Here is a 27,760-nt window from a genome sequence, read left to right on the forward strand (position 1 = left end):
TTTTGGGGAAGGGTCATCTAACATGTTAAGGTTTCTATAAAAGAAAAAAAAATTATTAAGTTTTTTTTTTTTTTTTTTGAAAAGTTAAAATTTTATCTTTAATAATTCTAACAAATAATATAAAGAACCACATAAAAAAAACAAATAATTCTAACTTGGATTGTTTTTAGTACCGTTGCGCCTAAATCCGCGAAGCTACCTAGCAAGTATCAAATCAAACAAACCCTAATTATATATATTTGTAGTTATGTACTTTCCATTCATTCTTTTCTTTACTCTCTCTCTCGTATCAAACAAAACCCTAATCTTGTAACAAACAAACATATTGAAAGAAAAGAACAACAACGTTGTTGTTTTTTCATTCTCAATCGTCTTTTTCCTTTGTTTGCGGTGTAACTTTTTTGATGATGAATTCCCCTCGAACTCCGACGATGATTTCATCATCATCATCAGCACCTCCTCCGGTGGCTTCTTCACCGTCGTCATCATCACCACGTACTCCCACTTCACCTTCTTTTCGTTTGATTCCGAATCTGTCAACTCCGCCTGCACCAAAATGGAAGCAACAGGATTCTCCGATTTTGAAGAAGAATTACTGTTGTCCACCATTACCATCGTCATCGCGAACTCCCATTTCAATTGCATCTCGTTTGGCAATGGTTGCTGATCCATCAACTCCGCCTGCACCCAAAAAGCGTATTCCTTGGGATCCCTCTATCATTCGGATGATTTTAGAAGAACATCATCCAAGTTATGCCAACACCCATTGTGACTTGGATGCCGAGAGAAAACGGAAACTCAAAACTTTGATGTCACTCAGATGATTCATAAAGGTAAGAAAGAAAGGTAAGAATTTTAGTTTATTCAATTTTTTTATTTTTTTGAAACTCGTCTTTGTCAATTATTATTATTTGTGATGCATCATGATCTTCTGGAGTGGAAGCTATTATTCTAAGGTATGTAGGTTCTTTCCTTTTAACAAAATTGTTATCTTTTGTTGAATTGATCTTAACTAACTTGATCGTCGGAGTATTTGCTTGCAGGTACCAACCAAACACTTAATCTTTCTATAACTCAGGTGCGCGCAAAGTTTCAATTCTTAACTTTCAATGTGAGATATTGTTAATTAAAATCATTCATGAGCATATATTTTTTAAGACATACACAGTTTTCCTTTCATTTGAAAGCTTAACTATTTCTCTATACTGCTAGGCTATCTGGTGTATACCGTAGTATGTGATTATGTTATAAGGGAATTCGTTTGGCTTTCTTTTGAAAAATTATACGTAAAACACTTCAAACATTTTTAGGCTCAATGATTATGTTATGTGTGAAGACTGAAGAGAAATAATTTGTGATTATCTGGTAGTTGTTAGAACTTAGAACCACATATAGATTACTAACTAAAAGTCATTTGCTTAATGTCCTGTTTGGATCCATGCTAAAAGGAAAGGACAAATCAGAGCTTCTCTTTTAGACCAAGCTCTAATGCTTGTTAAATGTAGTGTTTGGATGAATCATATCTGAAACTATGCTAGTTCTCATTAGTTGTGTATATCAATAATTAAATGAATTCTTGATTGAAGTATAATTCTTCTGAAATTTCAATTGGAACCTCGGTGATGGACTTCTGATATATTTTTGAAATTCTCATTTGGAACATCAGTGTATCAACATTGCTTACACGCATTGATATACCATACTTTATGCCCAACGACGTTGGTAACTCTTTTCAATCAAACATATGTACTTATGTCAGTGTGCGCGCGTGTGTATATGCATGCCTCCCACCCACCCCACAATGATACATAGACTAATATGTCTTGTTGATGAACTCATGGGAATTTTCCCTCTGTTTGCATCTTTAACATTGTAAACCTTGGTGATTGCAGAACTTCTTGAAAATGACTTTGTTTTAACATGATCCATGTACAAATGTTTACATTATTTGAGCGCTTTACATTTCTTTATTATGTTTAAATGCTTCTTTTATGTATTTTATGCTACCTATCGATAGGTTCAAGTAAACAGCAAAATGACGCATGTCTGCCCTATTTGCGGTCACGCTTTTAGCCATCCTTTTATGTATGTTTTTTATGCTAAAAAATGTGCGTATTTTGATATTTCTATAACATGACAACTTTTACGGATATGTTTGCTTCTTTGTGGAAAAAGGTAAAAAGTTCTGGTAAGAAAATTCTACCTGTCAAGTGTTCATGATTCTTAATAGAAAATGTATGAATTTCATAAAACTAGTCCACTTTTTCTTAATATCCTTGTTTCCATGATAGTTTGATGGCTGTAGCTTTCAATTGAAATATTAGTTTCTCAATTGTGATGGTCTGGTGGAGATTACTGTGCCCCATTGTGCGCCTTATTGTATGCTTCTTTTAGTTGTAACTACCCAACCGTTAGAGCAGTAAACCACCAACTACAAACATGTCCCGTAGCCTCTCATTCACTCATTATGTCTAAGGTATGTTCTTTTCTTTACCAAATTTTTTTCGAATTCACAACTAACTTGAGCGTTGGAGTCTTTGCAGGTACAACACAGTTGCTTTGCTCATGAGCAGGATCAATCCACCTTAAGGTTACTAGAGGTATTGTGACCGGGATTTGTGTTAGGCTGCATCCCTTCATATTTGCTTCTTTTGTGTTGGTTTTAAAAATATATACAAAGTCATAGTTATTATTATTATTATTATTTGATCTGGTGGAGTGGAGTGGAGGGTATTATTCTAAGGTATGTGTGCTCTTTTCTTTTATCTAAATTATTATCCTTTTGTTGAACTCATGTTTTCTGTCCTTGAGTGTGTATTATTAATTGGCATTGATTTATTGTTTCTATATTGTTTCTAAATTCTTAATCTTGGATACCTTCAGGTTTTCTCATATTAATTGATTAACTTCCCTTTTGAGCCCTTGCCCTTCAATCTCAATGCCTAAATTGCTTTTCACTTTGTAAGTCAGTGAGAAAGATTTCTTTCATATGACTCAGTCGCATATATGGTGCCATTCACTTTGTAAGTCGGATTGTTTTCCAATGAAAGTGCTACCTCGCGCATGCGCGTGCCCTCATCTACTTTATTCCCAGTGACAATTCTGTTGAGATAATGTTTCATTACCCATCCTCATTGTCTTAGTAGATTAGGATATTCTGTTAGTATAAGATGTAAATGTTATCAATTACGTTTTAGTAAATTAAGATATAATGATTTAGGAGATTTACTTATCAATTTTTGTATTTAATGAAGCTTCAGATCAATATAATTTTAAATAAATTTTTTCTGTTTTGAACCATCAAAAGGTATTACGAGCTAGGTTCGATTAAGAGTGCCAACCATACAGCATACAAAGAGGTATTATAAACTCAGTACATGGTAAATGTATTTCTTTTAAAGCAAGATAAACAGTCACTATGCATTTCTCCCTTTGAATTCATTATGCTTGTCTTTTTTCAGTCGTCCTAATGTCCATATTTTCCGTCCTAAATTAACTTCTTTGCTGCAGGCTTTTATGTCCCTTTTATAACTTACATGAGTTTATTTTATATATTCTAGTTGTGGATTGCTTTTGAAAGTTAAACTATATCTTTAACATTGGGTTTGATTATGACAAAACTCAAATAAATTCTTGGTTGAAGGATAATTCTTCTGACATTTTCTTTGGAAACTTTGTGGTGGACTTATCCTGATCAGTTATCGATGTTTTCAATGGGATACATTGCTTAATATGTTTTACCTTCGATATAGCATCCTGTTCTGTCAAACCAGTGTGACTATGGTTTTTTATTTCTTTCTCAACTGAAAATGAAATTTTTGTTCTCAAACATATTACATAAATTCTTTCTATGTTCAATGTCCTTGAATTTGTAATTTTGTTTGGCATTACTTTGTTTATTTTAGGTTGCTCCAGATGTTAAATAACTTTTGGAAAATCATACATAAAATGGATGTTGGGAACAATTTAATTCTAACGGAAGCTTCAAGTTTTGTTTAAAGGCTACCTCCAAAACAAGATCCCAACTAAGGATAATTTGATGGAGGAAACAGAACAACATTTATAATTCGATTGTCCTATCCGTGGGAGTGGATGGGATTTGCTTATGTAATTATGCAGTACACTTTGATATATCATTTACTATATTAATATTAACTTATCATCATGTGCTCTGGTTAGTTAGTTAGTTATCAATATATTTTGCCATTTGAAAAAAGAAAAGTATGGGATACTTTTAGAATTTCTACTGAGGTAAGGGGTGATTCACTTAGGAATGGGCGTTACTTGGTTAAATCCAGTCATAACCTTCTTATGAGGAATATATTGCATAACAACAAATTTTATGCACATGATTGAAATGATATGCGGTGAGTCCTTGCTCCACCTAAAGCTAAAAGTTTGTTGTGGCGCATTTGTCCGGGGTTTATCCTAACGCATGTGAGGTTGTTACAGAGACATGTTCCTTGTCCATCAAACTACCACTGGTGTGATTGAAATTTTGAGTATAATTGACACACATTTGGTGTGACTCTGTCCATGAGTGTTGGTATTAGGCTGGACTGCAAAGCATCCTACTGCCATGGCTGGCGCGATTCATATTGTTATAGAATTTCATTTTGATATTTGCAGGTCTTAAAATAGAGAGGTAGCAGGCCGTGTATCATTGTTATCGTCGAAATCAACTGGTGTGGAAGAGTTTGAGAGTAAATCCATCATCTAGTGTTGGAAGGAAAACTATGTATTCTTGGCTGTAGTGGTATGAAGTCAACAGGTTGCAACAGACGCAGTCTTGTGCATATTAACTGGGCATGACTTTCAAAAGTGTGGTTCATTGTTCAACTTGGATTTTAAGTGCGCGCGAATGATGAATGCAGTGGAAGAAGAGTTGCATATGTTCAATGATAGGAGTGATCTTAAAATTTTCTACTGGTTTATTTGATAGAGTTTGTCAATCCTATCAGTGGGTGTGGGTGGGATTTGCTTAAGTAGCTATGTAGTACACTTTGATATATCATTTACTGTATATTAATATTAACATATCCTGTGCTATGATTAGTTAGTTATCAATGTATTTTGCCATTTCAATAAAGAAAGGTCTGGGATACTTTTAGAATTTCTACTGAGTTAGGGGGTGATTCGCTTAGGAATAGGCATTACTCGGTTAAATCCGGTTATAACCTTATTGTCAGGGACAAATTGGATAACAGCAAATTCTATGCAGAAGGTGATAGAAATGATGTATGGCGAGTCCTTGCTCCACCTAAACCTAAAAATCTGTTGTGGCACATTTTGTCCGGGTTGTATCCTAACGGGTGTGAAATTGTTGCAGAGACATATTCTTTGCCCGTTGAACTCCCCCTGGTGTGATTCAAATTTTGATGATGATTGGACACGCTTTCATTGGGTGTGACTCTGTCAGTGAGTGTTTGTATTACGCTGGACTGTCAAGCATCCTACTGCCCAGGCTGGCGCGGTTCAACAATCAACACTGTTCCAGAATTTGTTTTTGATTTTTGCAGGTCCGAAAGTAGAGAGGTAGTAGGCCTGGTATCATTGTTATTCTGGCAGCTATGACACGATCGAAATGAACTAGTGTGGAAGAGTTTGAGAGTAACTCCATCACCTATTGTTGGAAGGAAAACAATGCATTCTTGACAGCAGTGGTATGAGGTCAAAAGGTTGCAACAGACGCGGGCTGGTACAGTTCGGAATCAAAGCAGTCCAGATTAGGAGAGGCCTAATTATGGGTGGTTCAACTGTAATGTGGATGCGGCATTTAACGAAAGAACTGGTATTACATCCTTTGGGTGCTGTGTACGAACTAACAATGGAGAATTTGTGATGGCACAAACAAGTTGGAAACAAGCGAACTTATCAATCCTCGAAGGCGAAGCTACCGAAGGACTGCAGATGGCTATTGATAAGGGATGGGAGAATGTGATTTTTGAGTGTAGACTCTATTTACTCCCATGTTGGAGGTGAATCTAAATTTTGTCTAGAAGATATAGATGTCCAGCCAAAAGAATTCTCCTTTTAATATTTACCTGTAGAATAAAGTGTATTTAGCTCTACATGTACTTTGGAATGATGTAAATCAAACCCCTGGCTCTATAGATGCATTCACTACTAAATTAAACAGTTTCAATTTTTAAAGTAATTTTATTATTTTTTTCATATATAATTCTGATGTGTTGACTACACCTAACATACGATAGCCAATTGTTTGATCAAAATTCTTATTGACTTATAAAGTTCATATTTTCGACCAGGGCCGTCCCTAAGAATTCGGAGGCTCGGCTCTGGGAATGAAAAGAGACTAGTGATAAAATCAAAACGTATTTTTTTTAAAAGAGCAATGTTCTATTTATTTTTGTTTAAAAGATAATTATAAGGTGTCGTATATATGTGGTACACCCAAAGGTGAAAATGACTACCGTATACATGACGAACCCCCACCTAACACCAAAAGCAAGAGGACCTAATTCTAATAGGCCTAAAAGGCTAAAACAAGAGGACAGAAAATGGCTGGGGGTACTAAAAAAGATTGGAGGGCAGTAGTATTAGTGGATATTGAAAAAAAGAATTGAGGCCCATGGCTGAGGGAGGCCCAGCTCTGTTGAGCTGTTTGCACCCCCTCAGGGCCGGGCCTGTTTTCGACAATAGTTCTAGAGAAAACTTCGCTTCAATTTTTTAAATATAACATGTTAAAATATGTTTTGTTTGATCTCAGTCGAGCGCCAAAAACTTGCTTAAGGCGTATATTTATGGACTAACTTCAATCAAAGTCATTTTTTTTCTTTTAACACTACTTTTCTTAGAGAAAAGTGATTCCAATAATTTAAAATTTAGCTTGATATAGGTAAAATTTGACCAAAAATTTCTCATAAAAATTAAGGTATGTTTTGCAAGACACATTTTGAATTTATGACTTATAAGTTTATATGACTGAAAAACATTTGTTTGGTAACGATAATTTACTCAATAATTTATAACTTATTTTTATTAGTTTCTAGTGGTTTTTGAAGAGTTAATTCAAGTAGTTTATAGTTATTTTTCTCTCAATTATACTCTTGTAGTCTTGATTGAAAAAAATATTTAATAAATATTTATTTTTTATGTCAATTCATATTTATAAACGAGTTTAACCATTAGTTTTATCAAATACTATAAATTTTAATCAGTTTGTTTATTTGTTACCAACTTTAAATTAGCTTATAAATCATTCTCTATAAACTTGTCTATTTCCTTAAAAAAAAAAAAAAAAACTCATCTACTATAAACTAATTTATCAATTATTCATTATTTTTTACTGTAGAAAGTTTTAATCCATTTGACTATATTAGATTTTCTCCCTCTTAGCTCATATTTTTTCTCCCTCATCATAACCTTTATGGACCACTATTTTTCTAAAATCAATTAAAAACTCATTCATAACCATAACAAGAAACAAACAAAACAAAACAAAATTCATTTGAAAACACTTTTACTCACTTTACACACAGATTAGACAAACAACATTACCTTTTCCCCTCTAACCCTTCGCCACGTTCACAACAGAAAACATTATTGCAAAGTACAATACAAAACATGCGCACTGCGCACCCCACTTTCTCTATTTTCCACTAGTTTCACTCACACTCTCTCCAAAAGAGAAAAAACCTCAAAACTTTCCACCAAATTTGAAGATTAAAGATCAGAGTCCATTTTCCTTAAAACTAACACCATTTTTGGTGACCCTTTTGAGTTTTATTTCATATAAACAAACTTATATTTCAGAAGCTGAAGTTAAGTTTTTTTCAACTTATGGCTGTTGGCATTCTTCTATGGTTGTTACTAGCCAAAGGTTTTGTCTTGGAAACTACAATAGCTGTCACATTTTCATCAAGGATTATTCACAGGTTTTCTGATGAAGCAAAGGTTCATTTAAGGAACAATGGTGGTGAAAAGGTTCAATCATGGCCTAAAAGAGGAAGTTCTGAGTATTTCAGGTTGCTTATGAACAGTGACCTTACACGTCAAAAGATGAAACTTGGTTCACAGGATCAATCTTTTTATCCTTCTGAGGGAAGTAAAACACTTTCCTTTGGCAATGACTTTGTTTGGTGAGTTTATGTTTGTGTCTTGTTTTGAATTCTGTTAAGCTTATTTCATTGTTTCATCCTTTGTTATTTATATTTCATTGTTTCTATTTTTAAAAGACTCTTTTTTTATTCCTTTTTATTTTATATATTTTACTTTGGTTTCAATTTTACTAAAATTACTAGAAGACTGTAAAAGTTGTTATTAAATCTACACGATGATCATAGATGTGATCTTTTTAGGAAATATTTTACTGTGGAGGGTTTTGCAAGGAAGGAAATGTAAAAGAAATAAATTGATAGGTTAAAAATGTCTTAATTTTTTTTTAAAAATACATATTAGTTTTTTACAATAGAATTAGATTGATTGGTTAAAAATGTCCTAATATTTTTTTTTGTTGATAAATATATTTAATTAAATAAATTATTGGATTTTAAAATGAAATTTAGAATCGTTTCTCTTGTCCTCTATACCATACCTTTGGAGTAAATTTTGAAATGCATGAATTGAAGTCTTGTGATAGATATGCTTTTGCAGAAGATAAAAATAAGTTCTTGGATTTTATTTTTTATTGATCAAATTGCTAGAAATAGGAAAAAGAAGGGGGGTTGGGATTGAGTAGGAATAAAATTGATGCAGAAGAAGGTTGGCATTGGCATGTTTGAACTCATTATTTGTTGAATTTCAGGTTGCATTACACATGGATTGATATAGGGACTCCAAATGTTTCATTTCTAGTTGCATTGGACACTGGTAGTGATATGTTTTGGGTTCCTTGTGATTGCATAGAATGTGCTCCATTGTCAGCTGCTTTCTACAATGCGTTGGTATGTCAATGCCACAAACTTCATTTGCCTTTTTATCCTTCTAATGTTTTCCATTCTCTGTCATTGTTTGTTTATGAAGAATTTCATCGTTACTCCATTCATATTCAAGTTAACGCTTTTTTCTTCTTGATTTTGTTTTGTTACCTTGGATGCATTCATTTTGTGAATCATTGGTGGTGTGAATATAGGGGATTTCGGGGTTAAACAGCCCTTCAGTAGCTAATACAAACATGTGAGGGTGAGAGGGCTAAGAATATGCTAATAACTAATAGAAGATTAAGCAGTGTACTTAAGATCAAGTATGCTGATCGCATTACCTTTTCTGTATCAAGTAGGATGTGGTAAATCAAACAGTGTACTTAAGATCAAGCTGGCATGTTTTGTTGGACATGTGTTCCTTGGCATGGCACTTGAAATCCTTATCACACTTCAAAATATGTTGTATCATTGGTTTAGTGTCTGTGCCATGTCCCATGTCAGTATATCCATACTTCTTACCTATCTGGTAATGATCTTAAGTAATAATGAAGCTCAGATTTCTCATTAGTAAATGCCATAGTAGCCAATGTAGATTGGTCAATTTGGTAGGGATTCAGCTCAGATCCCACAAGGACCTGAGTTCGAATTCCGCTGCCGATATGAGGACTTCATTGGTGGGAAATATTAAAGTACCTCTGTCATCGCTCTTTGAGCTTTGAGGCATCCGTGACCTTGGTGAGCCTCCGGGACCCAACTCGCCAAAATTTTGTTTTAAAAAATGCTAATATACTATAGATGTTCTTGTTTGGGCTTCTTTAATAGTGATCTTAAGAGTGGCAAGAGATTTAGCCATTTTCAATGATTGATTGGCAGATGCTCCCTCATATATGGGGGCATCTCTGATGCAGGATAGGGATTTAAATCAGTTTAGCCCATCATTGTCAAGCTCCAGCAGACATCTACCTTGCGGTCATCAGTTGTGTAGTCAAAACTCTAATTGCAAAGGCTTTAAGGATCGTTGTCCTTATATTAAGGAGTACACATCAGACAATACATCAAGTTCTGGATTTCTTATTGAAGACAAACTACATTTGGCATCTAATAATGCAACAAAAAATTCCGTACAAGCCTCTGTCATTCTTGGGTATGATTATTACGATCTAACACTATCATATTGTATTTGTTCATTGAATTTTGATATGTTGAGAAAGATTACAAGTCATGAGTTTGGTTTGCCTCAGTGTTGAAAATAATTAGTTTTTGTGTGTACAGTTGCGGTAGGAAACAAAGTGGCGGCTTTTTACAAGGGGCTGCTCCCAATGGTTTGTTGGGGCTAGGACCTGGAATCATTTCGGTCCCAGCTTTGCTGGCAAAGGCAGGACTTATTCGGAATTCTATCTCAATTTGTTTAAACGAGAATGGTTCTGGAAGAATTCTCTTTGGCGATCAAGGGCATGCCACCCAACAACGATCTACTCCATTCTTACTTGATGACGGGGAATTGTACGTTATGTTTTTTAATACTATTTAGCTTCTGCTGATTTTCATCGTCACATCTAAACATGTTCCAAGCGTTCTTCGTTTGTCTTTTATGTTAATTGTTTGAGTTGCTGCAGACTTGACTATTTTGTTGGGGTAGAGAGGTTCTGTGTTGGGAGCTTTTGTTACAAGGAAACTGAATTTAAAGCATTTATTGACACTGGAACATCTTTCACATATCTTCCCAAGGGTGTTTATGAAACAGTTGTTGCAGAGGTAATTCTTTTTAGAGTAAGTTGTCATTTTGGTTCCTAAATGTGTGAGGCAGTGTCATTATAGTTACCAAATGTTTTGAAATAACAAAAACATCATTGAATGTCTTTTGTTAGTAATGTTATGGGCTAAACTGACTAACGGAAGATACATTCGTGGAAGTTTTTGTAATTGGGTACATTCAAGGACTATAGTGACAATGCTTGACACATTCAAAGACCATAATGATTATTTACTATTCTTTTTATTGTAGTGTAGTGGTTTGCCATTGTGCTTAAACAGGGCTAATAGTAATTATTTGTTTAGTACAGTTTGATAAACAAGTACATGCAACCCGGATTACTTCTCCACAAATCGAATCAGATTTCAACTGCTATAATGCCAGGTTGGGTACTGAATGATTAAGAAGTTAGGCCTACAGAATTCTTAAAATTCATTATAACTCAGCTGTCTTTTACATGACAGTTCACGGGAGTCGAATAACTTTCCTTCGATGAAGCTCACTTTCTCTAAGAATCAATCTTTTATAATTCAAAACCCTTTCATTTCTATCGATCAGGTAACTTATGATTCCCTACTCCCATGTCCTTTTAATATAAATGTAAGTGTATTTGGTTGAAACTTTCGATTCAGTATTCAAACATCTAGGGAAGTGACAAACTAAGCAAGACAAAAAACCTTCCAAGGGTTTCAAATCTTATTGAAAAATTGTAAGTTTGTAAACCTGTGCTATTGAATTTCAAAGCAAACAATTATGGGAAAAATGATTTTTAAAAAAATAGTATACGCTTTGTTCATTTAATAGGAAAACTATTAATGTTTTATGTAACCATTATGCTGAACAAGTAAACATGATAGAATATGAATTGACTATCAGCTGTCCATTGAGAAAGTCAGTCCTTTGATCAGCTGTGATTCTATTATGATTTAAAAATCGGATAAAACTAATATCACGTTCTCTATTCCCTTGTCATTGAGTTTTCAAATCAAACCACAAAGTGAATATTTTACTTTTTAATTTGTATTCAGCAACATGGCAACTAATGTCGGAAAATACACACATTATATTTGATTTGAAAAATTCATAGCAAGGATGATATAGTCTTCTATATTCCCCAATTCATACCTTTTTTGAGTTTTTTTTATTTTTTATTTTTTATTTTTTATTTTTATGATTTTGATGAAATAAAACTTACCGTGCAGGAAGATACTACCATTTGTTTGGCTGTAGTCCAGTCTGATGATGAATTTATTACCATTGGACGTAAGTATACCATTGCATGTCGTACATCAAACACAATCACATTTCCTCCCTCTGCATGCATCCTCTCTCTTAACCCTATTCCCTTATTCATGTTCTTTTAATGGTTTATATTACTTTTCTTTTTCCTGCCTTGTTCTCCCCAAGAAACAAGTTTGAGAGCAAATGCATGTTTGCTGACAATGATTTTTGTTTCAGAAAATTTCCTGATGGGATATGACATGGTCTTTGATAGGGAGAATCTAAGGTTTGGCTGGTCTAGATCCAATTGTGAGTACTTCATTCCTGTTTAAAAAAATTGTTAACTTTAACCATGATTTCTATGGCATGTGAATGTCTACTCGATGCTAATCACTACGATGCAGGTCAAGATAGCATGGGAGAATCAGCAAATTTTACGTCACCGTCCATAGGTGGATCACCAGACTCGATACCATCCAATCAGCAGCAGCGTGTCCCCAATAATACTCATGCTGTACCGCCTGCCATTGCTGGAAAGACATCCCCCAAACCCTCTGCAGCCAAACCTGGACTTAACTCTTGGCATTTGTTAAATTCATTATCACTTATGTCTTCTTTTGTTCTGGTAAATTGGTTAAATCTATTTAAATTCTAATCTGCTTGTAAATTTTATCTTCTATGTAAACTGGACTTCTGAGTTTTCTTGTAGGCTGTGTTGTATGTATTGGTGTATGATAGGTTTCATTTTTTGTTCTTTTATTTTTTGGTAACCACCTCTACACTTTCTTTCAAAGGGCATGTAAGCTTTTTGATTTAATTTACAAAGAGTATGTTAAGTTTAGTTCAATAAACCCATTGCCAAATAGGTTCCATTAGTATAAGTCCAATAGACTCCATGGCCATTTCAGGTTCCATTAGTATTCCTGATCACAAGCTGTTCCAATTGTCATGGAATTAGATGGCAATCAATTACATTTCCTATGTATAATCTAACTACTTGTGTCTAGTCTAGTCCTGTAATGCAAATCTCACTGAGTTTCCGTCTAGTCCTCTACAACGTCAAGCTAATATGTAGGAAAAATCAATTGGACAAGGGAGTAAATATTAATCTAACTAATAATGTTGCCATTAAAAAAAAGTGTTGGTTCCTCATACCCCTATCGAGTAATATTGTGTTCATGTTTTTTTTATGCAAAACGGCTCTTTATACATGTATACTTTCACCGCCATCCTTTTAGCTAGTTACGTTAAAATAAATCACGAGTGATATTTTATTATCGAAAAAGTTTACATAGGCATGTCCAAATCCTTTCTCTTTGTCTTTCTTTAATCTAAATTTTCAAATCCAAAAATTGTAAAACCAAATTTTCTCATTGTTCGAAACAATGTCTTCATTTAGCATAAATGATTAAGGTTTACGAACCTAAAATCATGACTCATTTATCTCCGATGTGTGATGTGATGAATGGACACCTGAACGTTGTTTATCTTATCTCTAATTGTTCAATGGTTTGCATATTCACAAAATTTAACATAAATGATTACAATGCAGCAAGAAAATGACTCAGGCTACCGATGCAAACAAAACCTATCATAAAGATATCTCGAGCGAGGCAAGTATGATTTTCCCAAAAATAATACGTGAATGCAAGAAGGAATAAAATGATAAAATTGCTACCTCATAAAGTCGACAGGACAAATTCTCACATGTTTTTACTCTAGCATTTTTAATCTACAGTCACTATACAATTTACCCTTGTGCTTGTTGCCAAATTTTGTCTTGCACTTGACTAATGCATTAATTGTATGTGTAGCAATGTATTCAACAGTATTAAAACCAGCACAGCAAATGTTGCGATTCATACACAAGTAGTAGGATCACCTTTTCAACAAGATTGATCTTGAAATCAAATAATAAGTCAGTCGTGAATCGTTCTACCTTCAATAAACTTCTATGTCCTATGCATACCAGAATGTTGAACTGCTCTGCCGTATTCTGATATCGTTGAAGAGTTTCTGACCTGTTCCCATATCTTGGCTGAACTTTTTAGCCATTCACGCTCAGACACGGGTCTCTTGAAAGATGGTGGCTTCATGCTTAAAATCTGACAAACAGATAAACATATCACAATGTATCCTGAATTTTGTTGATTATTAAAACTAACTGGTCTACAAGAAAGGAGGCAATATGTTTATAGTAACAGAAAAAACTTGATAAATCCTACAATGAAGTATTTGTAGGAAATTCATTTCAGTGTATATGTGCTCGCGTGTGGCGCATGCATGGAGACGGAAAAAGCTACCTGGTCCCGCAATTTCCGTAAAGCAGAAATGTAACTCTCATGTTGAGCTCTTGGATTGTCCTCTTCTTTCTTAAGTGGGATGGCAAACAAATTTAGTGGGTTAGAATTGATGTGAGTATCGTGAACCATAGAAGATGAATGCTCATCGGGATTGTTTCTAGTGTTTTCTCTAACAAAAGAGGAGGATTTGAAATCATGCATGAGTGCCTTGCTCAACAGCCAAACTATTCTAGGATTCAACTCTCGACCTTGTAGCCTGTACAAGCCACATAAAGTAAAGATGAGTGCTTCATCATACAGCAACCTTATTTCAATTAGGGAAGAAAGTGGATAGATACAAAGCTAAAAAATTTAAAATATATAAGATTGACATGTTTTAAATAGACAAAATAAATAAAAGTAGCCAGATTGTCATGGAAACACCAAAGTTGGACATTATAATGGACACGAGTTCATTATAAGGGTTCTAACTCTGAAGAAAGGATATATGATGCACAATTCCAGTATTGTGTTCATGACTCATGTGTTAATGCTAGGAACATGTTGCTTTTTGTTTGGGTGTCTTTTGCAATTAATTTTCTTTTACCAATCAGTACCACTTCACCACTAAAAATCTTCTGCATCTTTGATTCTTCAGTTTCTAAGTTAGGAAAAGGGAAATCTTTCAAAAAAATTGAAAGAATGTTTTCGTAGACAATGATAAATGAATACTTCTAATTAGTATATTTTTAATCCTGAGAGTATGATAACAACATAGAATGGATTTGGAGAATTTATCCATACGCCCTAAAATCCTCATCCAGATTAGGGAGGTTTTGTATCATGAAAAAAATAAACCCACCGAAGTCCTTTATTCTTTCCACTCCATCCTTCCTTTTTTTCAAATCCCTCCCCTCCTAAACAGACCCTTAGTGAAACATGCAGTGGATGAGAGTGAGACTCTAATAAAGGTTATTTAAAGGGAAAGTTTCAGAAAACCAGTTCACTGATATTAGTGTCAGAAACTTAACTCCCTTTAAGATCTCATATTTGAGTTTACTCTTTTAAATGGGTTCATATGGCTTGACATGAACTAGATGTGGTTCAACAAAACTTTTGGGTACCAAGGGTCTTGGACCAAGAGGGAGTTTTACTAATAATAAGTAGAAAATCAGGTTATAAAACAAGTTAACGATTCATCACTCCAGGTCTTTCAAGAATTCCCCTTTGTTTATATAATCAACCAAATACAAGATGCAAGTAGTTTGGAGAAATCAAGATGCATCTTAGGGTTTATATTGAATGCATTGCATTATGCAATAATTACAGCATTTGAAGAATGACGACTCATTTATTCCAATTATTTCCTTAAAATATATTCAGGCAAAAAGACATTTCTTACTTGGTGTGTATAAAAACAGGAGTAGCCAAGTATTCACGTTCAGGAACTTTGTTATCTTTCTCAATCCCGGAGCTAGCGCTCTGTGAAAGGGATGAAGCCAGCATGGATGGGTCTGAAATGTCATGCTTCAGCAAGTCAACCTACATTATAACAAGCACAGCATGGTCAATCATTTCAATACATCAATAGATTTCACAACATAATTTTATAAAAGAATCAAGTGTCTGCACAAGATGTGCAAGACTTTTTTTTTCCAGAAGAACTGTCGACTAAAAGATATCACAAGCATATGGCATTTCTATTTTCCAATTCAATAACATCATGTGTGTGTCCTTATAAGGGATTCATGGTATGATTGGAGGGGAAGGGAGGGGAGGTTTTACTTTTCTCTTTTAAATTATGAATACTATAAAATGATTTTTAGAATCAATTAAGTGCGATTGACGTACTACACGATTATTTATCATGTTGTTCTTTGAATTTTTTTAAAATATCAAATATATTTTAAAATATAAACTTAGCCTTCCAAAGCCCTTTCCCTCAAAACCCTACCAGAACCCCCTCCTCCCAAACAGACCCTTAAAATCTTCAATGCTCAAAGCCGGCAGATGGTTAATCAAGTAAGCATCATATGAACAAACCAGAATATCAGCACCAGGAGAAGTCCGGCATTTTTAAAAGCATAAAGAAAAATAAAAATCCGAGAGGGTAGTTACAATTTACAAATTTACTAAATTACTAGTTCATTTCTCAGTGGGTGAAGAAACAAATCTGAAAGAAGAAGGTAATATGATCCAGAAACTGATATTATGGATTCATTTGTTGTTCTTCCCTCTTCAAAATCAGTTGACAGAAAAACAAGATTAACAAATGACAAGGTCTTCCAACACAAAAACCTCTTATAAAGTCCCACTTGCAACAATTCACCGAAATGATCATTGTTATAATAATGATGAATCTTAAACCACTGGATTTCATATAACATTGTGCAGTTCAGAAAGTGAAGGGAAGGTCTTGATCGACTAGCCCAATTCCTTAAAAAAAATTGAGCTCAGAAGAAGATACCCATCAAATGCATTAAATAAAATATGAAACCAAAAGGCACAACACTTTTTCAAATGACTGCATACTCAACACCACATGAAATAATCCTACACGCATTAAACACAAAATGAAGCATCAGCAAATATCATAAACAAACTAAGACTAAAGCACATACCTTCGACATCAAACGCCACATGCTATTATCAAGGAGTCCCTCTGACACCACCAGCAGAATATGACATATTGATGCTAGAAAAACAGCAAGCTAGAAAGAATCTTTTAGCATCCCGACGGAACCAAATTGATCAGACAGTAGACACAGCGGCCGTCGGTCGGTAACAGTTAAAAATAAAGACCAATTATGATCAAGCTAGAAAGTTTATACACAGAATTATATTTTTATTGAAAAATTATTCTCTGTTTGGGAGTCATTGTTTACCTGAATATCCATAAGCTCATGAGCCAATTCAGCTGACAAGGATTCTCCCCTCATCACTGGAATTGTTGAAGAGCCATCAGGTCTTATCGTCTCAGCTAAAACCGAAGCACTGAATACAGGCTATAAATACAAATAACAAATAAGTACAGAAATAAGAAAAAGAAGAAGAAAACTGTTTGAGCAATGAAGTTATCATGGTTAGAACTTAGAACCTGCGTATCAAGAAGAATAATACGTTCAGAAGATATCCTTGGTTCAATGCCAATAGAACAATCCTTTGCCATAGCTCTATTCTCTTCAGATTGTATGGCAAAAGGTGGTAGCATCCCTGTGTTCTCATGTATCAGTCAAATTAAAGGTATACAATATTCAAATAAAAAGAAAAAAAAATGAAATTAGAGTAAAGGCTCATTTTAGTCCCTAAGAAAAATTTGGAACCTAGTTTATTCCTCAGAAAAACAGTCCACAAATTATTCAACAGAATTATAAAATTGTGACACATTAGTCTGTTAAAAGACACAGAAATAGTGGATATAGTGCTGAAATTGTATTCCCAGCAGTATGGGGAATACCTCATTTAGGACATTGGTGATTGTCCCATCAACATCAGATTGTCTAAAAGAACAAATTTTATTATTTGAAATACCGAGCTTAAATCTGAACCATATGATCTTAATTGAACCATTACCAATGTCCAGAATTGTGAATGATGGGACTTCTGGATGCAGGGGGAGTCGGATCCCCGCACTATAGTATTGCAGAATTTGAACAAATCTCTATTGTTCTATAATACACTATTTAGTACCAAATATTGTCAAATTGCAGCTATGAAGCTATAACACCACTACGTAGTGGAATTTGAACAAACTACTAATTTCCACAATCACGAAATACTATTTCCAAGATTCTCAATTCTAATGTGTACAGTCTTTTTCTCTCGAAATTAGGTGCAACATTTTGTCTGAGGGACTAAAATGAATATTTACTACCAGCAGAGTCTAACGCAGCGCAGGTGGTTGGCGCACAGAGTATATGAGTGTTGTAAACTCCAAGATATTGAATTTGATTCCCACGAAGCACAAACACGACAAAGACACGCTGACAACGCTACGATTTTAAAAAAAAATTACCTAATTCACCCTAATTGCATGTCCTGGTGTCGAACACTGACACATGCCCCACGACACCGGAGACACGTAAACGATCAGACGTATCCTTACTACAAAGTTCCATTTCTAATTCTAAAAAAACGAATGTATACTCAAATTATGCGAGAATAAAGAAACTAAACTAACCAGGAGAAGTTGAATCAAAACCATAAAGTTCATTCATAATCGTAGACTTGCCAACACCAGGTTTCCCAATCACGCCAATCACCGTGAAATCTGTGTTCTCAGTCAAAAACTACATCAATTTCATTATCAGTTGACAAACAAGAACATCGAATTGTAAAGATTATGATCAAAAAATGATGAAGTAGAGAGAACGTACTGGGAGAAAGCGATCGAAATGGAAATTCCAAGAATCGGAGAGAAGGTTTTGGGATGTGACGGAAGGAAGACTAGGACGGTGCTGAGTGGAATCTTCTTCGCCGGAGCCGCCGTGGCTGAGTTTTGAGGTGACGAGTCCGGACTTTGATAGAAGGATCTTTGGAGAAGGAGAGGGGTCTGGTCCCGCCATTTTTTTCGTTTCTTGTTTCCTAATTTTGAAACTGTGATTGAAATAATGTGAAGGATTGTGAGGAAAGGGTTTAACTAGTAGAATTTGAAACAATGCAAGTCAAATCTATCTACTATCTACTAGATATTTGACCCGTGTTCCGCACATGTTTATTGTAAAGTGATTGACATACGAAAAAAAATATAGCCAACAAGATTGAAAGGAAATTGGTGCGATGCATTTTTTTAGTATTAAATAAGTGTACAAAAAAAAAAGGCAAGAGGATAAGAATGAAATTGGTGCGATGCATTTTTTAGATGGAATTTGTTAGGTTAAATTACTGCTAACCTAATACAGCAAATGAGCGGGAAAATATTAGGTTAAATTGCTGCAGACTTAACAAAGTTAACTAGATTTTTGACCCGTGCTCCGCTCGAGTTTATTGTAAAGGGATCGACATACGAATAATAAAATGCAAAATATAATAGGTAACGGTGAAAAAATAACATGTGATAATCCATAGTAGACAAAATAAAACTCTTCATAAAATGTATGACATCTGAAAATATTATAAAAGAAAATTCGGTAATCCTATCAATAATTTAGGTATATATGACCAAGTTTACGTGGAAATTAGGGTAGCCGAAAAAAAAAGTATAAAATAGAAGGCATCAAACGTGATCATTGATCAGCTCATAGTTTCTAGAACAAACGTGAACAATCAAATAAGTGTAGAAAATATATTCTTAAAAAAAAAGGCAAAAAGATAGAATAGAAAATGGTGCGATGCATTTTATTAGATGGAATTTGTTAGGTTAAATAATTGCAAACCTAATAAAGCAAATGAGCGGGATAAAATTAGGTTAAATTGCTGCAGACGTAACAAAATTAATAAATAAGGATAAGTGTAGAAAATGTTTTCTAAAAAAAAAAGGCTAGATTTTTGACCCGTGCTCCGCTCGGGTTTATTGTAAAGGGATTGACATACGAATAATAAAATGCAATATATAATAGGTAACGGTGAAAAATAACACGTGATAATCCATAGTAGACAAAACACTTCATAAAATGTATAAAATCTGAAAATATTATAAAATAAAATTCGGTAATCCTATCAATAATTTAGGTATATATAACCAAGTTTACATGGAAATTAGGCAAGAATCGAATTAAATGTAATATCGATATTACATCAAAATCCAAGCCATATTAGGCATGTATCATTACTTTTAATTCTAGTCGGCCTAGAAATCGATATTACATTTAATGCAAAGATAATGTAATATCGAATTAAATGCATTGGTTAGCCGTTGGGCAATAACTTTGTATATATAACTATTGCCAAGATATGTACACTAAAATCCCTTGTTCAAATTGTAAGTAAAACGCAAAGGTTATGACATTGCATGATGTACCAAATCATGTAAAAAGGCTCAACTTCAAGAAGAGATAATTTTCAAACGAAAAAAGATTTTGACATGGGGTTTTCTCTCACAGTTTTCATTTGCCAAATTGTATGTTCACACCAGAATCTACATCAATCAGACTATCAGAACTTAGATTGGATCCTTGGAACCAAATACATGACTTAAAGGCTTAAATGAGTCGCCGTTTTGGTGTTTATTGGCTGCTGTTCTGCTATGTTTACAAAAATTATAGTTTTGCAGCTTCAGTGTGGTTTTAGTTTGGTGTGAGGTCCCTAGTTTTGGGTGGTTAGGAGTGCCTTGTATTTTCTTAGTTTCTTTCTGATTCTGTTTCTGATTGGGTGTTAGGAGTTTTAAAAGTTACTTTTCATAGTTACTTTGTGTTTGACAAGTTACTTTGTGTTGGACAAGTCATAAACAACCAATGTGACTCAATATTTTCTTTTTGGGATATACTCTCTATGGTTTATATAAAGATTTGATTTAGAGGAATTTTTTAACAAAAAGAAAACAAAAGAGTAGCTAGCCTTAGCGGTGATGGTTCTTGTTTCCAATTATTTCTTTACAATCATATTTGTGTTTCTATACAATCTTTTTTTGGTTCACAGAATCTTGCTTCAATCACGCTCACTCGGTCCGCAGTCCACTTTAGTTTGCTTTGTCAAAATCCATCTTGAAAGGTTAGCAATCACAATACCCATCTTTTATTTATTTTGTCATAATATAGTTCATTTTGTATTTCAACTCTTATATTTTTTCATCTTTATGAAAAAATAAAGAAAATCAAGAAAATCGACGCAAACCAACTCGTGGAGAATTGTACCTCGAAACCCATAAACCAAATAATTCATCATTTGTAAATGATGCAGCTAAGGCTGCAATGGTAAGTTAAATTTGAATAAACTATTGGTTTATGGTTGTATGTTTGGATTTGAAGCATACTAGTTTTTGACTTGGTGATATTGTATACTAATATTGGAGTAATATTTCGGCCATTTCTTCTACATCATCTGATACCAATTGGAAAGTTAAGTTTACAAGCTTGGAATCAACATTTAAAGCATACATTATAATGAAAGAAGGAAGGATTCCTGATGAAGTGGCTAGCTTCTTTGGTTCATCAAATGTAAGTTATTTTATGATCCTATCTTTGTTCCTTTCTTTGACTAAATAATACATCATGTGACTTATTGGAATGTTTTTGTCAATAGCTTTAGATTTTAGTTTTTATTTTTTTATGCGCCAGGCCTGTGCTTCTCTTAGTTTCTTTATGTTTTGTTTCTTTCATGGGATGTATCCTGTGCTTCTCTTAGTTTCTTTATGTTGGTTACTTGCTGTTGTTATTGAAGTTTTAAAGAAAATGGGTGCTGAATAAAATATGTGAATCTTGAAAGCTTTGTGAAACTGCGTGTTAATTTGGTGTTTTGAACTGCCTCCTTTGTTACATGTTCAAACTCTCTTTTGCTTACTCTGTTGTTGCTTCTTTGTTCATTGTTTAGTCGAATTCAGCCAACTGAATTTACCTTTAAAACCATCCATTTTCAGTCAACAACTGATTCAATTTATGTTCTCCTGCAATTGCTTTTGCTTCAGATAGAGAAAATAATGAACTCTGGTCCATTAAAACCATACATCTGCAATTGCGAATCATATGTTGAAGGAACTCTTATTATTTTATTTTTTAATTTAGGATGATTCTAGAGAAGAGAGTTAATAAGTTCCTATCCAAAATGATAGATGAAAATAGCATTTTAAATTTAAATGAACCATTCAAGTTTTGCTAGTTGTGAAGTTCTGATGTAATTGTAAGCCAATAACGATCGTTATGTTTGGTGCTTTTCTTAATTTGATTCAGAGCACGATCGATCAGTCTAGTGGTATTTGTTTTATTTTATTTTGCGTAATTTTGTGGAAGCTTCGTCAAATAATTTAATTAATGAAGTGTTTTTTATTTTAATTTCAGTCGACAGATCATGCAAGTGAACCTAATTTGCCTTTGAACGGAAGAGGATCATGGGGTGGAAGTAACATCTGATGTTTTTTAGATTATATACAATGGCAAGAGATATTGACTCTTATGTTTTGTTATGATGATACCCTTTTAGAGGAAGACATATTTTATATACTAACATGAATTGTGTTTTGTATTGTCACGGTTGATATTCAATTATATATGGATATTTTGGACTACAACATTTACGTTATTAATGATATATATTTATTTTTTAATTTAGTAAAATTTTAAATCTTGCAATGCCAATAAATTGCAATTAAAAACAAGTATAGACTAAATAAAGAAAAAAATATGCAAAAAAAAATAAAATAATATCACTTGTATTAAAGGAGGTTAAAAACTCCCACAAAACAACAAAGAAAAGGAAAAAAGAATCACTGTATCTAAGGAGGTTAAAAACTCCTGCAAATTAAACACCTATATTGCGGAGGTTTTTGATATGAATACCAGGGGTCGCCAAAAACTCCCGTAAATAATTTGTGGGATTAGTATAAGCGGGGGTTTTGAAAAATCCCACAAAACATTCCGCGGAGGTTAAAAACCGCTGCAAATAATGAAAAAAAACCGCCGCAATTGAGCGCGTTTTTTTGTAGTGGTAGTTGACCGTTATTATTACATTTTACCGTTAAGTGAGTAGTAACATTTGGGTAAGAATAGAAATGGGTTAGGCCCATTAAGGTGTTGTGAGTTAAGCCCAATTAGGTGAACCTATATAAACTCTTGTTAGTAGAGAAATAGGGTTTTTCACCAACATTTTGCAATTGAGAAGAGATAGAGATAGAGAGGAGATAAGGGTTTGAAGAAGAGATCTAAAAGAGGCTAGAGGGAGCTAGAGATTCAAGCTTTGGGAGTTAAAGTGAAGCCTTAGTTGGTGTTGAGAAGGATTAAGGTAAGTGGGTTAGAATTCAAGCATAATTAATAGTTTTGTTCTTCCCTAATTCTTTGATTAAGTGGTTTATTTGATTTTTAGAGTAGAAATTCGTGCTTGAATTTGAGGACATGATTATATGCATGAATTGAATGATAATTGTGTTGTTGTTGTTGAATTTGCATGACAAAATGGGTTTATATGCATATAACATGTTCTTGAGTGAAATTGATGATGAATAATGTTGTGGTTGATAAATTGATGATGAATTCATGATTGATTGTTGTTGTTGATGTTGTGAGGTGTTGTTGTTGATGAATGGAACCTTGGGTAACCATAATTTTTGAGCTTGTGATGATTTGTGTTGTTTATTTTTGAAGTTTTATGAAAATGGGTCAAATGGTGAATTTTGTTGGGAGAATGTTTTGGGTCAAATTTCATATCAATTTGAGTATCTTTTCATGTTTGGAATCATTTAGACAAACCATGGGATCAAATTTGGGCATTGGGAAGTCAAAATTGGGGTTTTGGGGTGAAAATGGGGTTTTTCCCGTGAGCTTACTGTCATAACTCGCCACAGCGAGCTGGAGGCGAGTTGGACGCGAGCAACAGGGGCTTCCTGTGGCTTGCTCGCCTTGCGAGTAAAGTTACTCGCAACGGCGAGTTACACAGGGCAACACCCCATGTTTCGTGTTCTTGTGTCTTTTTCCCTCGTTTCTGTTTTGATTTGGTTTTTGTTGTAAACAAGGAAGTTTTAGATAATCTTGTTATCTTTCCAATGGCGTTGGTTTGGCTTGAAATTGATTCTTGAATTTTAAGTTATGAGGAAAACACTCTAAGGATGTCTTAGAGAAATTTTACGAAAACTCCGCATAACCTTTAAGTCGACCACTTTTAAGTCGACCCAAACCTTATGGATTGTTTCCCACTTTCAAACTTGGGTTCTATAAGTCCAATTATGGTTTTCAAACTGTGATGTGTTGGGTCTAACTTGTTTTGCTTAGAAAATGGAAAATTTCTTGAAAAGTGTTCGGTGAAACGAACTTTGTGATTTTCATGATTTCGTTGTGTTTGGCCGGTGAAACTCCAAAGTATCCTCTATTGCTCCCACATGTGGCCTAGAGGTATACTTAGTTGAGGCATTGGAACTTGTTTACTTTGTTTTGGCTTAAATGCTTAATTATTTCTAAAGTTGTGATTTTAGAGACGAAATTTGTTGGAAATGTTTTTAAGAGCCGATTGTCTTATGAATTCTTGTGGATAGTTGATATAATTTACGTGGAGAGGATTGATGATGTATATATGTGATAAATATATGTTGATTGAATTATGAATGTTGTTGGTGATTGTATATATGTCAAGTGATGGTGAATTGTTGTCGATTGCATATATACTAAATGTTGGTGATGGTGAGGTGATTTGTTTGTGTGAACATATGCATTGTAGTCGAGTCATATTTTCATGCATTCATGACTGATGGTGGCGGATTTTATATCTAATTGAGGTGATTACGATGTTTTTGTTGCATCGAAGGTGACGACCTTGAGGTGATTTGGTACCACACTCATGTATGTGTCGAGTTTAGGCATATCACATTGCATGAGTCTTAATTGTTGTATTGAATGATGAGTGTTGATGATGAGTGTGCTAAATGATCATATAATTGTAATGATTGAGGTTGTTATATGAATGTGGATATGGAGGTTAAATGTTCATGATGATTTATTGAGAATTGAACTGTTTTATCTAAATCAAGTTTTTATATATTGATTATGATTGATGTAATACTAACCTCTAGTGGTTTTGACCGCCTACCTGTCTGTATGGATGGGTAGACGCTGTGCATGAGTAGTCCGCTTGCGGTGAGTGCTTGGATAGCTGGAGTTAGCCTCCACTATCACTTTGGAGTTATAGTTTAGGGCTCTGATTAGGTCGAGTCGGTGTCCCTTTACTTTTGTTGGATTTTATTTATATTGAGATGTACTTATTGTTGAGACTTTGGAGGATTTTATGTTGATGTTGATGTTTGACCATGGTATATGTATTGTTTTGATTTGGAGGTGTATGGTCATATCCGCTGTGACTGATGAGATATTATATATATATATATATATATATATATATATATATATATATATATATATATATATATATATATATATATGCACGCTGTTGATTATTTTGTTTAGATGTAGCGTCTAATTCTTGAATATTTGCTATATTCGCATGCTTTATTGCTTTAATAGAATTAGGGCGTTACAAGTTGGTATCAGCGTCGTGGTCAGTCCTTGTCCGCACTAGTATGCGTTGATTTTCCCTGTTGTGCACGAATGGTAATGGATTACCTTCGGTACTTGTTTGTTGTGCTGTTGTCCTTATCTGTTGGTTGGTTTTGTGTAGAAGTGAGATGGGTGGTGGTAGAGATGATGCGGCGATTGCACAGGCTTTGGCTTCGATGGCCCAGGTGTTGGCTCAGGTCAATGAGCAGACTGCGGTTGGTCATCGTGATCCTGGAGAGGCTGAGGAGCGGAGGCTTGATCGTTTCTTGCGAAACAGTCCACCGACGTTCAAGGGTAGGTATGACCCGGATGGAGCTCAGACATGGATGCAGGCCATGGAGAGGATCTTTCGTGCTATGGTGACTAGTGAGGACCAGAAGGTCAGGATGGCTACTCACATGCTTACTGAGGAGGTTGAGTATTGGTGGACCAATGCTAAGGGAAGGCTTGAGGCTGGTGGAGCTGTGACTTGGGCTAGGTTTAAGACTGAGTTTTTGAGGAAGTACTTTCCTGAGGATTTGAGGACTAAGAAAGAAGTGGAATTCTTGAACTTGAAGCAAGAGAACCGTTCAGTGGCCGAGTATGCTGCGAAGTTTGAAGAGCTTTCGAGGTTTTGTCCCTACATCAATGCGGAGGATGCTATGGTTTCCAAGTGTGTGAAGTTCGAAAGCGGTTTGAGGCCCGACATATATCAGTACATGTGTATTTAGGAGATCTGTGACTTTGACACTTTGGTGCATAAGTGTCGTATGTTTGATGACGCCAGGAGGGCTAAGGTTAATCATTACAAGGCTCAGAATGAGAAGAAGGGAAAGGGTCATGGATTTGGGAAGCCGTATAGCAAGGACAAAGGAAAGAAGAAAGAATCTAGTGGAGGCTCTAAGTCGAAAGTTGTTGAGGTGAGATGCTACAAGTGTGGAATCTTGGGTCATTACTCTAATGATTGCAAAAAGGGAGGGAGTTGCAACAAGTGTGGGGAAGCAGGTCACAAGGCTTTTGAGTGCAAGAAGGAGATTACTTGCTACAATTGTGGTGAGAAAGGGCATATCAGTACTAAGTGTAACAAGCCGAAGAAGGCGGCTGGGAAGGTGTTTACATTGAATGCGGAAGAGGTGGAGCATCCGGATAATCTCATCTGAGGTATGTGTTTTATCAATAGTACTCCTTTGATTGCAATTATTGATACTGGTGCTACTCATTCTTTTATCGCGGTTAGTTGTGTTGAGCGTTTGGGTTTGGTTGTGACTCCGTTGTCTCGAGGGATGGTTATCGACACCCCAACTAGTGGTTCAGTGACTACTTCCTAAGTGTGTGCCAAGTGCCCTGTTAGTTTTGGTAACGTGGTTTTTGAGTTAGATCTTGTGTGTCTCCCGTTGAAGCATATGGACATGATTTTTGGTATGGATTGGATGTTGACTTTTGGTGTTAACATTAATTGTTTGACCAAGAGGGTAACGTTTTCTAAGCCGGTAGCGAAGATGGGTGAGAAGTTCTTAACCGCGGAGCAAGTGAAGAAGTCTTTGGATGGTGAAGCTCATGTGTTCATGATGTTTGCTTCCTTGAAGGAAAGTAGTGAGAAAGCAGTTGGTGATTTGCCGGTAGTGCAAGAGTTTCCAGAAGTTTTTCCGAACGACATTACCGAGTTACCGCCGGAGAGGGAAGTAAAGTTTGCAATTGATTTGGTACCAGAAACAAGTCCTATTTCGATTGCGCCGTATCGGATGTCTGCATCAGAGTTGGGTGAATTGAAGAAGCAGATGGAAGAGTTGCTCGAGAAACAGTTTATTAGGCCGAGTGTTTCTCCATGGGGTGCTCCTGTGTTGCTAGTTAATAAGAATGATGGAAGCATGAGGTTGTGTGTGAATTATCGGCAGTTGAAAAAAGCGACAATCAATAATCGGTATCCACTTCCGAGGATTGATTATTTGATGGATCAGTTGGTTGGTGCTGAAGTGTTGAGCAAGATTAATTTGAGATCAGGATATCATCAGATTAGAGTAAAGGCGGAAGATATATCCAAAACTGCATTCCGAACGAGGTATTGACACTATGAGTATTCTGTGATGCCATTTGGAGTATCTAATGCGCCAGGTGTTTTCATGGAATATATGAATAGAATATTTCATCCTTTTCTGGACCGTTTTGTGGTGGTGTTTATCGATAATATTTTGGTGTATTCGAAGTCTGAAGAAGAGCATGCCGAGCATTTGAGGATTGTGTTGGGAGTTTTGAAGGAGAAGAAGTTATTTGCTAAGTTGTCGAAGTGTGAATTTTGGTTGCGTGAAGTGAGTTTCCTTGGTCATGTGATTTCTAAAGGTGGTATTGTCGTGGATCCGTCGAAGGTTGATGCAGTGTTGCAATGGGAATCACCTAAGTCTGTTTTTGAAGTTAGAAGCTTTCTTGGTTTGGCAGGTTATTATCGGAGGTTCATTGAGGGATTCTCTAAGTTGGCGTTGCCATTGACGCAGTTGACTCGGAAAAGGCAAACTT

The 27,760-nt window shown here is 35.0% G+C and overlaps 1 protein-coding gene, 2 long non-coding RNA genes and 1 pseudogene across 6 annotated transcripts; 3 read left to right on the top strand and 1 right to left on the bottom strand.

The window, feature by feature from the left end:
- The first annotated feature begins 197 nt into the window (after window positions 1-197).
- On the top strand, window positions 198-6,153 carry LOC146922578 (uncharacterized). The gene is made up of 2 exons (XR_015012503.1): window positions 198-3,359; window positions 3,906-6,153. It is a non-coding gene; the product is annotated as an uncharacterized LOC146922578 (long non-coding RNA).
- Window positions 6,154-7,630: 1,477 nt separating this feature from the next.
- Window positions 7,631-12,567, top strand: LOC146922579 (aspartic proteinase-like protein 1; annotated as a pseudogene). The gene is made up of 10 exons (XR_015012504.1): window positions 7,631-8,102; window positions 8,768-8,906; window positions 9,794-10,029; window positions 10,158-10,388; window positions 10,502-10,640; window positions 10,949-11,022; window positions 11,103-11,196; window positions 11,841-11,901; window positions 12,097-12,168; window positions 12,264-12,567. The product of XR_015012504.1 is annotated as an aspartic proteinase-like protein 1 (transcript).
- A 1,113-nt stretch (window positions 12,568-13,680) lies between these two features.
- Window positions 13,681-18,760, bottom strand: LOC146922580 (uncharacterized). Of its 2 annotated transcripts, none has more exons than XM_085715437.1 (8): window positions 18,518-18,760; window positions 18,322-18,430; window positions 17,239-17,354; window positions 17,027-17,146; window positions 16,763-16,852; window positions 15,544-15,683; window positions 14,163-14,418; window positions 13,681-13,964 (listed from the first exon to the last, which is right to left on the bottom strand). In XM_085715437.1, the coding sequence occupies exons 1-8, from the start codon at window positions 18,704-18,706 to the stop codon at window positions 13,812-13,814; spliced, it is 1,173 nt and encodes a 390-aa protein (XP_085571563.1). In that variant the 5' UTR covers window positions 18,707-18,760; the 3' UTR covers window positions 13,681-13,811. The 2 variants fall into 2 exon arrangements, with proteins under 2 accessions (XP_085571563.1, XP_085571564.1); XM_085715438.1 differs by having other exon boundaries at window positions 18,322-18,411; window positions 18,518-18,745.
- Window positions 18,761-20,021: 1,261 nt separating this feature from the next.
- LOC146922581 (uncharacterized) lies at window positions 20,022-22,302 on the top strand. Of its 2 annotated transcripts, XR_015012506.1 has the most exons (4): window positions 20,024-20,789; window positions 20,889-20,992; window positions 21,143-21,235; window positions 22,073-22,302. It is a non-coding gene; the product is annotated as an uncharacterized LOC146922581 (long non-coding RNA). The 2 variants fall into 2 exon arrangements; XR_015012505.1 differs by having other exon boundaries at window positions 20,022-20,789; window positions 20,889-21,235.
- Window positions 22,303-27,760: the final 5,458 nt, after the last annotated feature.

Source organism: Medicago sativa, chromosome 5, assembly GCF_051527215.1.
Source record: "Medicago sativa cultivar Bolivia chromosome 5, Bolivia_mono, whole genome shotgun sequence".
NCBI lineage: Eukaryota > Viridiplantae > Streptophyta > Magnoliopsida > Fabales > Fabaceae > Medicago > Medicago sativa.

Bases quoted from the DNA above. Each gene is read 5' to 3' on its own strand.
- LOC146922580 (XM_085715437.1), bottom strand. From the start codon at position 18,706: ATGGCGGGACCAGACCCCTCTCCTTCTCCAAAGATCCTTCTATCAAAG. The intron at 17,355-18,321 runs GTTAGTTTAGTT...ATGAGAACACAG, and splicing joins TTTTGATTCAACTTCTCCTG to GGATGCTACCACCTTTTGCC. The intron at 13,965-14,162 runs GTAGCTTTTTCC...TCTGTTTGTCAG, and splicing joins TACGGAAATTGCGGGACCAG to ATTTTAAGCATGAAGCCACC.